This window comes from Engraulis encrasicolus, chromosome 10, assembly GCF_034702125.1.
Source record: "Engraulis encrasicolus isolate BLACKSEA-1 chromosome 10, IST_EnEncr_1.0, whole genome shotgun sequence".
NCBI classification, from domain to species: Eukaryota; Metazoa; Chordata; class Actinopteri; order Clupeiformes; family Engraulidae; genus Engraulis; species Engraulis encrasicolus.
The window spans coordinates 21,689,691-21,701,169 of NC_085866.1; the positions used below are offsets into that span (position 1 = coordinate 21,689,691).

Below are 11,479 nucleotides of genomic sequence, written 5' to 3' on the forward strand. Positions count from 1 at the left end.
TCGTGATAGAATCACATCTTGGCATGTGTATCGTGATGCGCATCGAATCGTGAACCCTTTGCCAATACCCACCCGAAGTGCGGGCCCACCAGGAAATGCACGGAATGCCAGATGGCCAGTCCAGCCCTGGTTACACCTGCCTTTTGACTCTGCAGTGGCTAGTCAGTCTTTTAGGCAGTCACTCGCAAGCCATGTGGGGCTCTTTCCATTATCCAAACTCCCGTCCTCCCTTGTGCTTGTGGCCTTGTGATGACGTCACAAGACGTCATTGACGACAGAAGTTTAATTCAATATCTTGCAAAAGCGCAATTCAAAGGTCATTTTCTCATTTGCAATCGGGAAGTTGAATGAGGAAAAGTCCCCCTGAAGTTGTGGCTATAGGCTGACTAAGTCACGCCCTCTACTTCCTGGTTCATGGGACAGAGGGAGTCAAAAAATGATTACCGGGCTTGAAAATTTGTGATTTTTGGATTTGTGGTGCATAGGTGGAGGTCCAAGGTTTGGATTGGTGTCAAAAAAACACTCATTTTCAAGCCCAGTAATTATTTTTTGACTTCCCCTGCCCCATGAAGCAGGAAGTAGAGGGCGTGACTTAGGTGCCCCATAGGCTGTCTAGTGGGGAAACGTTATTGTTTTCTCCACGGAGGCCGAGGAGGCGTCAGCAAAGCGCAGGGCCACATAAGCACAGGTTGAGGACGGGAGGTGAGGAGAATGGAAAGAAGCCACGGACTGCACCTAGACACCTCTGGCAATGAATTACTGTTGCTGCCACCAGGGGCAGGGCCGTATTAATGCACACAGGCTATATGGCTGCAGCCTAGGGGCCCCCACCTGCCAGGGGGGGCCCTGATTGGCCAAAAGTGAAAAATTGCAGAATTGTGACAAGATTGTAGGCCTACTCTGTGGTGCTGAGTACTGTCAGCAGACATGTTATCCTTAATTCCTATCTTGTAATTATGACACTGTCTATGTAAATTTGGCACGAAATTTGTTCTCCGTGGGGCCCCACAACGGCCTGTAGCCTAGGGGCCCCAGGCCATCTTAATCCGGCCCTGACCAGGGGCGTGTAGATTTCTTGGCCAGACAGTCGATGATGGCTTTATTCCCCTTCTCAGCACTCTGCAGAGTGGAGACATATGTCTCATCCTTTCACCACCGGCTCTGACGGGCGTCTGGAAATGAATAAACCTGAACACAGTGTTGGCATCGGGATGGTGACACAGGAGAGAATGACACACATACACACACATGCACACGTACAGTACAGTACACACATACAATACACACACATGCACACAGTACACACATACAGTAGGCCTACACAGTAAATGTTGCGGTGTTAATTCAACACTTAGAGAGTTCATTTGAGTCCAAATGATGTCAAATCAACTCTCTAAGTGTTAACTGAACACTGCAGAATTTACTGTGTACATATACGCACCCACACATGCAGCACACACACACATGCACACCAGTGGTGGACGAAGTACACCAGTTATGTACTTGAGTAAAAGTACAGTTACCTTGCATTGAAAACTACTCAAGTAAAAGTGAAAGTATTCACCTCACTTTTTTACTTGAGTAGAAGTACAAAAGTATTTGCCGTCAAAAATACTTAAGTACTAAAAGTAAAAAGTAAAAACTTAAAAATGAAGCCTTTGGTGCAATTTTAATATTTAAGTGTTGTAGGCCTAGTTTGGTCATATCTAATTAAATATCCTCTGATTTGCATAGGCTATAGGCTACCAACATGTTAGAACTAGGCCATAACAGGCCTCAGAAACACTGTGGAGTAAGTCCATGGATGTTGTAGCATCAGAAGTTCCTTTTCACCTCTCTAAACATTTAATACATGCCCAAAAGAACACATGAAAGGGCCATTAATATTAAGAATGATTAGGCTGAAATTGATTATATGCCTATTAGAACAACTACAATAATACCCCCCAGCCGTAGGCCTACAGTCCAGTATAGGCCTACTTTTTTGTGACAGCAAGGAGTTAGAGTAGTAGCCAATAAAGTACTTTATGTTTATTTTTTGTTATAATTATGGTTTCGGTAGACCTCTTCTTCTTCTTATTATTATTATTATGTAGTGTTTGGTTATGTTAAGGTTGGCTTAGGCCTATGTATGAACAAACAGACGTCTTGCGACTAAGCTACCTTTAAAGATAGGAACATCTTCATATACTTGTAATGGTCTCTATTTGCTAGATGCCAATGATTTGCAATAGCCTACTTGATACAACTTAATTGGAACACTTATCTGTCTGATCATGAAAAAGCCTTTTGTGCCTGTGCACATCACTGGGCCAATATTTAGCCAAAGTCCACTTTTTTCCTTTTTTTAAAAACTTTGTTACTGTTGTTTTTTACAACCTCACTTTGGTGGTATTGCCAGTGCATTTCATATCCACTGTAGCCTACTGACCTGACTTAAGGATAAATGTTGCAAGGATACATGTAGCCTCACTTTGCAACAGGTGGGCATGGCAATGCTCATGTAAAGATACAAACCCTTTACACAAGCCTCTTATCCATAACGTTGAAGCAAATATTTTTTTTCTATTAGACAAGTAATTGATATCCCCAACTACTTCAGAAAATACTGCAATGTATTGAGGGGAAAGAATGCTATCACGGAGTTGTGTGCCTGGATGGTTTGGAATAAGCAGCATGTTTAGGCATCATGTGTAGGCCTACTTGACTCAAGAAACCAACACGCTACAAAAGCGGCAATTATGTGACTCTATTGTAAGCCATTACACAGATATAGCACAGCAAGTCAAATAAGCAGTAGGGCCTACATTAAGTATCAATTCGCTGATTATTCAGTTCAAACGCGAAGTCTATCTGACAAATTTCGTCTTGTCAGGCGAGTGCAGCCTGCGAGCTAAACCTCTCCCCCCTCACACAACGAATGCGCTAATATGCCGCCTAATATGCCTACACTCTAACAACGTTATTGTCGCCTGCTTTATTGTTTTGCTGTGCTTTCCGCGTGTTACTAGAAAGTATCGTTTCTTCTTATTTCAATTCGTCTCGCAAGTCACAACAGTGGACACATCAGTGGTCTTGCTCTGCTCATTTTCCTTCTAAATCTAATTCTGTACAGTAAAGCTTGTTGTCACGTGACACATTACAACCAATCACAATGGCGAATCTCTGAGTCTGCCAATCGGATTCAGTTTCACTTTCTTCACACAAGCGTGAAATCTCAGATTTCATTTGATCAGGGCATTAAAAGTGAATTAATTCACCTGCCTTGTGTCGCCTTAAATTAAATAAAAAAGGAACGAGTGTTTCTGTAAATGTAACGAAGTGAAAGTACTAAATTTCGCTTTGAAATGTAGTGAAGTAAAAGTATAAAGTCTTACCAAATAAAAATACTTGAGTAAAGTATGAAAGTATGAAAATGTTACTTAAGTACAGTAACGAATTACATTTACTTCGTTACTGTCCACCACTGATGCACACATACAGTGCAGACATACAGTACACACACATGCACACATATAGTACACACACACAAGCACACATACAGTACACACACATGCACACATACAGTACACACACATGCACACATACAGCACACACACATGCACACATACAGTGCAGACATACAGTACACACACATGCACACATACAGTACACACACATGCACACATACAGCACACACACATGCACACATACAGTACACACAAGCACACATGCAGTACACACACATGCACACATACAGTGCAGACATACAGTACACACAAGCACACATACAGTACACACACATGCACACATACAGTACACACACATGCACACATACAGCACACACAGTACACAGATGTGCGCACACACTCACATGCATGCACACACAGATGTGTGCATACACACGCACACACACACAGACACACACACACATAGTGATGGAGAATGTTAGAGAGAGAGACAAAAACAGAAAGTATGAAAACAATAGAGAAACTCAGACATGCATGCACACATAGGCCTATGTAAGTACTCGACCACCACCAAAAACACACAAACACACAAACACACATACACACACACACAAACACACACACACACACACACACACACACACACACACACACACACACACACACGAGAAAAGAAACAGAACAGAAGGGCAGAAGGTCTAGCATAAGGTGTGAAGAGAGAGAGGGGGGGTGTGTGTGTGCAGGACCCAGGAGTAGCAGCAGGTAGCAGGCAGCGGAGGAATATTTATTGCTGACTTTTACGGTAAAGCCAAGGGGTGTTTACAAGGCAACGCACGCAGCTCACAGAGCAGCATCTCCACACAGAGATTAATGGAGCGCATCCACATCCCATCCCACCCCCTATCGCAGACCACACCACTATTCTCTTCTTCTGTTGGACCGCGCTTGAGGTTTAGTACTAGTGTTGTCTACTAAAGTTGGTATGGCTGGTACGCTTCTGTTTTTGTGAAGCACTTCAAACTGTTTACTAGTTTACTATGAAATGCATAATAAACCAACAATACATTTGCCTTGTCTTGATTGAGACACATTTGTTTGTAGTGACATGCTCCAGTTGCAAGTCTACATCCCCCCCACCCCACATCGCACCCCAGACCACTATTCTCTTCTCCTGTACCATAGGACTGATCTCAAGTTTTAGCTCTAGCGTTGTGAAGCGCTTCAAACTGCCTCTTTCTATGAAATGCATAACAAACGTACGTACAATAAATGTATCTTGCCTTCATAGTGACACATTTGTTTGTAATGAAATGTTCGGGATGCAAGTCTTTGTTGGTAACATAGCCTAGTGTAGTGTGATTTAGCAGGCTGACCTCATAGATGGACAATTGTGGGACTTGTGACACATATTTTTCCCTTAATATGGATACTGTACATGCATTGTGTGTGAGTGTGAGATAGTCAGACAGGCATACAGACATATAGATAGGCAGAGACACACAAGCAGGCAGACAGACAGAGGGAATCAGATAGATAGGTAGCCAGTCAGTCAGTCAGGCAGGCAGGCAAGGAGACAGACAGACAGACATTAATAGGCCACATTGCATCCCTTATTACAGAGAGCACCCGTGTGTGTGTGTGTGTGTGTGTGTGTGTGTGTGTGTGTGTGCGCGCGTGTGTGTGTAAAGGAAGAAGGCAGGTGAATCGACAGAAACAGAGAGAGAGCAAGAGAGAGAGAGAGAGAGAGAGATTTATGGATCTGTGCTGTAGCTTGTTGTTCTCTTCTATTCCTCTTGTGTGTGTTCTCTTCTACTCCAACTGTGTGTGTGTGTGCGTGTGCGCAGAGGCGGACTTTCCATTAGGCAAACCTAGGCAATTGCCTAGGGCCCCGACCAAATCTGTCCTCCATAGGGGCCCCAACTGTCACACCAGTCGCAGTAAACACGCAAAAATGCAGGCTTGATCTTAAAGTGTCACATTAATGTGTCACATTACTTTACTTATGTAAAGTAATCAAAGATCTGTATGAGACAAAACGTTTGAATGGCACCAAAACACAGAATGTTGTGTCTACATAATGACTTTTGAGGGCCCCTTGTTAATATTTGCCTAGGGCCCCAAAACGACTAGATCCGCCCCTGCATGTGCATGTGCGTGCGTGTATTACGCAAAAAGAGTGCAAAGTCACTTGCCAAATTCTGTTCAATTTCTGCCATAATACGAAGCTTGTCCATTTGGAGACGGAGATGCCATATCTATCCATAGAGACTAATGGACTTATTATTCTGATTTCATCATACTTGCCAATCTGCAGAATATTTCCTTTAATGTTTGGATCTGTAATCCTTCCTTCCCTCTGTGATCCAAATAAAAGCCTACTAAACTGTGTGTGTGTGTGTGTGTGTGTGTGTGTGTGTGTGTGTGTGTGTGTGTGTGTGTGTGTGTGTGTGTGTGTGTGTGTGTGTGTGTGTGTGTGTGTGTCTGTCTGTGTGTGTGTGTGAGAGAGAGAGAGAGAGAGAGAGAGAGAGAGAAACGAGACAGAGGAGGTGATGGTGGTGTTGTAGTTGTAAATACATCAATAAAAATGTTGGTTATTATATAGTAATATATGTGATGAATTCGGTGCCCACAGATGAATGATGAGCGTGCTTATTTCAGAGAAAACTAGGAAATCAATTTTAAAGCTGTCGTAAGCACAATCCACAATACAGCCAAGTATTCAGATGATTACTGGACACTTCTCAATGTGTGTGTGTGTGTGTGTGTGTGTGTGTGTGTGTGTGTGTGTGTGTGTGTGTGTGTGTGTGTGTGTGTGTGTGTGTGTGTGTGTGTGACAATATCTTATCTTAAAAATAGAACCATATACAGTAAGACCAATTTAGCTCCCTCAGCAATCTTGAAATCTTCTTTGAATCACCAAGATCTTGAAAAAAAGCAAACAAGACAGGACTTCCAACCTGCTGTGGTGGGAGTGTGTGTGTGTGTGGGTGAGTCTACTGCTACTGAGGATGCTGACGCGGCATATTTGGAGTATAGTGGCAATTAACGATGCTATTGGCCTATTGGGGGCGTACGTTTGGGATGGAGCAGCCAAGACTGGCCTGGGTCACTTGGCTGCATCGAAATCAGTCAGGTCTTTTATTTGGAATGCTGACTCGGCTGGAAAAAGGCAATTCAAAAACGGGGTTGCATAACAGTGAAACTATATTTAAGTTGCATCTCACCAAATAGAGATGGGATTTATGGCTCTGTGTGACGGGATCCGGATCATAGTTGCTCGTTCCTTTCAAAGAGCTGTCCAAAATGTTTGGTTTAAAATTTGGCTTAGCCTTTTCTGCCCTCGACCAGTTGCAAACCAAGGGAGGTGGGTCAACCATGCCGTTTGAGAATGTTAGTTGTTATGGTCTTGGTCAGACCAAGTCTCGAAGAGATTTGAAAGTCATGATAATCAGGCTAGCACTGCAGGGCTGCAGCATACAGGTGGTAAGCAGTTGGTAACTAGAAGGTTCTCTCTTTGGCGACCACAAAAATGTCCTCCTCTTGAAAAACACCTCTTTTTTTAAAAAAAGGCTTTAATGTAACTTACTGTTTGTTCACTTTTGCCCTGATGAAGGCTCTGTATGAGGCTGAAACATGTTGGCAGTGATTTTAAGTCTTTTAAGTTCATATATGAATTTGTGCTTATATTAAAACAGGTTTATTTTCATAAGAACAGTACCTTGGCAACCTGCATGTTTTTGTGAAATTACATCCAGTCTTCTTAGTTTTAGATTCCACAAATGTTGAGTAAGCAGTTTGATACGCTTGCGAACTGGGCTCTCTGCTGAGGGTTTTTGGCTCCAAACATACAGATTGCATTATAAGATGACACTGTATATCTCTCAATTATTCTTACATTATCAGAGCCAAAACTATATACATTGATTTTCACTCAACACATGATCTACTACCAACAGGAATGAATAGTGCCCAGGGCCGTAACCAGACATTTTCAAATACTGAGGTCAAATACTGTGTGCTGTACTGCATACTGTACATTTAGAATGCGTCAAACTCTTCAGCCAAAAAAAGAAATACCGAGGACATGACCGCTGTGTCCTCAATGGTAGTTATGCCCATGATATTAGTGCTATTGCTCATCGTTACCATAAGCAATTCCTTTTCATCACTGATTACATAACCTCAATAAATAGCAGGAATGTTTGTGAATTTACCGTAAGTTTTTATTGGTAGAAGGCATCAACGCTGACTTAACGTTGATTACTGATTTTACAAAAATGTTGCAACATTTCACAATAGTGGTACTAGAAATACAGTAGATAAAATCACATAGCCTACCGTACATGTAATGCACATAGTAGCCTATGTCATTTGGGCCCAGTCCCAATTATGACTAATAAAGCCCAGTTCACACTAAAGATTTGCGACAAGACGGGGCGAGGCAGAGAGTTGCAGCGATGAGTTGCAGCTGTGTGAATTAATCGTTGCAAGGAGTTGCAAGCAGTTTTCAAATATTGGTCATGTCAAATCGCAGTCGCAAGGTTTTAGAACATAAACCACTGTGATGTCTCGTCACCTGCCTAGAGGACACGCCTTGTGGCAGGCATGTACTTTTCATTTTATTTTCTTAGTTATTGCCTCCATAAACTGGGCTTCAGCTACCAGTTGCTACAAGAGCAGGGTCATCCCTCTCAACCTTCAAGAAGCTATTGCAGCTATTTGCTTCCCTGCATAATATAACTAACTCTACTCACCTCTAATCATGAATACTAACCTGCACTACATTTCCAGCCTGACACACCAGACTAAATGTGAGATTTATGTGAATATTTAGTCTAGGCCCAATCAATTAGACATCGGAAGATTGTTGATGGGAACAACCCATTGTTTTTCAAACTGTGTCTGTGCTCATAAATACAGGGGTGTCACCAGACATGGGTCCCTTGAAAGAAAACAATTTCGATACAACTTTTACATGTCTGAAAATTTAGATGTTTGGTCCCTGGTCCAGTTTTTCCATAGCCTCTAACCACTGTGCTAGTCCCCTGTCCTTTCCTCATCTGTGCTCCACAGCACAGCAGTAACTTTCAGTGAACTATCGTTATATAAACACCAGTCCACCAGTGATGGGGCAGAATCCAAATAGCCTCTTTATTTTGTATTTTACAATACAATACAACGTGTATTTATATAGCACAGACAGAATCACAACTATGAAGTTCATGACTCAAAACGCTTTCAAAATACACCCACATACTCACATACACACATACATACACACACACATACACGTTCCCACATTCACACAACAGCTCAGGAGGCTGCCGTGTGGCGCCAATTGATTCAAGTTTGCCAAACTTATTATGGATTAATAGCACATTAATGCATAGACAAAACACTTGGTAACACTTACCTTGACAACGGCGTCATAAGCATGTCATTAGAGTGTCATAATAGTGTCAAGGCACAGTTATGCTATGCATGTGTCATAGACATTATGTCCATGACATAAACATTTTATGATTGTTGGCCTTAAGTGACATTCGGTTAAATGCAAAGACAAAGGTTGTCTTTGCCGACAAAGGTTGTCTTTGTCATAACCGAATGTCACTTAAGGCCAACAGTTAAAAAATGTTTATGATAAGGACATAATGTTTTTGACTTATCTATGGCTGTGTCACGACACTATTAAGGCACTGTAATGACATGCTTATGACACCAGCGTCAAATAGAGTGTTACCAAACCCTTTTCAGGGTAAAGTTGTAGTAGGCCTACAGATGTCACAGGCAGATCCTGGTCTTATTTTAAGAGCTTTGCTGCTCTCTGCTGGCTACATAGGTTATTGACAGAAAAACGACAGGTGTTGAGTTGGCGCAACAGTATTGCAATGGAAGACTTTCACTCAGCAGTCTTAAATTTGTCATATCTTGTAACTTAACTGCTTGGTTACACCTGCGACAACAATACTGATGTATTAGTGTATGCATATATTAGTTATCTACACAGTACATTTATAGCACAACCACCAAACAATTACATGCCACACTACTAAGTTTGTCATCACATTTTGTCACTGTATGCCAAAAGAGTGCAATATTCATATGCCTTGCCATATAAGATATCTGTTTTACCAGTATAGATGTAATAATTCCAACGATGACGCGTATGACGATACGATTGTTTTCTTCCTAGTCTTCATAGTCACCGTTGGCCCATAACGGTCGGTTTTAAATTGTGTCCAGCGTCCAGTCACTTACGCAGAAAGCACTTTCGCACTTGAGCAGAAAGAAAACGTTGCTTTAAAGAGTAAATTCAATGAAATTCGTTTCCAAAACGTGGTTTCACTTCTTGACAAACTAGAATCCTCGTTTCAAAATTGTCTTGAAAGCCTTTCGAAAACTCTCATCAAAGAAGGCGTACAGGAATGGGTTGAGGCAAGAGTTGGCGTAACTCAGACAGGTGATAAAATAGGACATCCCAATCACCAACGGACTCGGGGACAGATCTGTGCTGAGCACGACAATGGTGCTCAGGTGGAACGGAGTCCAGCAGAACAAACACAGCGCTAAAACCATGAACACCATCAGGGTCGCCCTCTTCTTGGCTTTCACCAGCGCCCTGGCGTTTGGGTTAAGCTCCATGGTCCTCAGTTTGTACAGCATGGCAATGTACAAGACACAGGTCGTGGACACGGGGATGACGAAGCCGAGGACCAGCGTGTAAATGCGGCTGGCCTTGAACCAGAGACCCTCCGGATTTGGGAAGAGGAGGACGCAGCTTGTCCTGTTCCCTGCGTCATCCGGACTGACGTAGATGCCCGCGAAGACGGTGAACGGCAAGACTATAACGATCACCAGCGCCCACACACAGATGCTGACAGCTTTGGCGAACCTGTAGGTCCGATGGGGTATCTGCTGCAAGCGCACCGTGGATAGCACCACCAGGTACCGGTCCACACTCATGACCGTAAGGAAATAGATGCTGGAGAAGATGTTGCAGTGGTCTATGGAGAGAATAAGTTTGCACAGCGTGTCGCCAAAGGGCCAGCTGTTTAACAAATGCTCGGCAATGTTTATCGGTAGAACAAGTGTAAAAAGTGCATCAGCAATAGCCAGATTCAGGATGAATAAGTTTGTGACTGTTTTCATGTTGGGCGCTTTTAAAATCACGTAGATGACTGCTGAATTGCCCGTCAGTCCCACCGCACAGATCAACGAGTAAACGACGGGTAAAACGACGTAGAAGTCCGGATAGAGGGGCCAGGGTGGAGAAGAGCAGTTTAGTTTGGTTTGGTTACTCAGAACGTAGGGCTCCTTGGAGATAGTCCAGTTGGAAAAGAAAGTGTAGTTTACACAAATGTCCTCCATCCTTTTTAACATCCAATGACACAGCCTACAAATACAAAAAGAAAACAAAGTGAGAACGTGTGAAACACACAAAAACCTTTATTATGTGTACATGAACAATTTGTATATAAAAATGGCACGTAGATTCAGCCAAAGACAAGTGGACCATAAATGGCATTCTTGTGCGTAACCGGTGACTATAACGTTACCATTATTGTAATATATATATATAATTTGAAACAGACATGTATTACCTTATGAGAATTCAGAGGCAGTGGAATGTTCACCCAGGTTTCCTGATCCGTTCGGCACGGCGCGGTTAGAGTTGTGAATGATCTCTGGTTGGGTACAGCAAGACTACAGCGGGGCGCCTCTTTTACGCACAGAGCGCGCACAGGGGGCGTGCTGTCCAACGAAATTATGGAGGTAAATGATGACATGTCTGTTTATATTCATTGTCCTCGGAAGTTCCAAGAGCGCTGAAGGAGGTCTGATTTATTTTGGAAGTGCAAGTAGCCCAAATTGATTAACACGAACCCCATTAATCACAGAACTGAACTTTGTAGAAGTTTAGATTTTGTGTTCGATTTACACACAGTGCTGCCCAATTCGTTTGTGCTGTATTCATAAATACACTTGCATTGCATGTCATAATATAGCGGCACAAAACGAATCCATACATT

The 11,479-nt window shown here is 42.6% G+C and overlaps 1 protein-coding gene across 1 annotated transcript; it reads right to left on the bottom strand.

Annotated features, from left to right (window-relative positions):
• Positions 1 to 9,806: 9,806 nt before the first annotated feature.
• On the bottom strand, positions 9,807 to 10,817 carry LOC134457416 (neuropeptides B/W receptor type 1-like). The gene has a single exon (XM_063209431.1). The coding sequence runs from the start codon at positions 10,815 to 10,817 to the stop codon at positions 9,807 to 9,809; it is 1,011 nt and encodes a 336-aa protein (XP_063065501.1).
• Between the last annotated feature and the right edge of the window lie 662 nt (positions 10,818 to 11,479).

Coding starts and splice junctions, on each gene's coding strand:
- LOC134457416 (XM_063209431.1), bottom strand. CDS start 10,817: ATGGAGGACATTTGTGTAAACTACACTTTCTTTTCCAACTGGACTATC.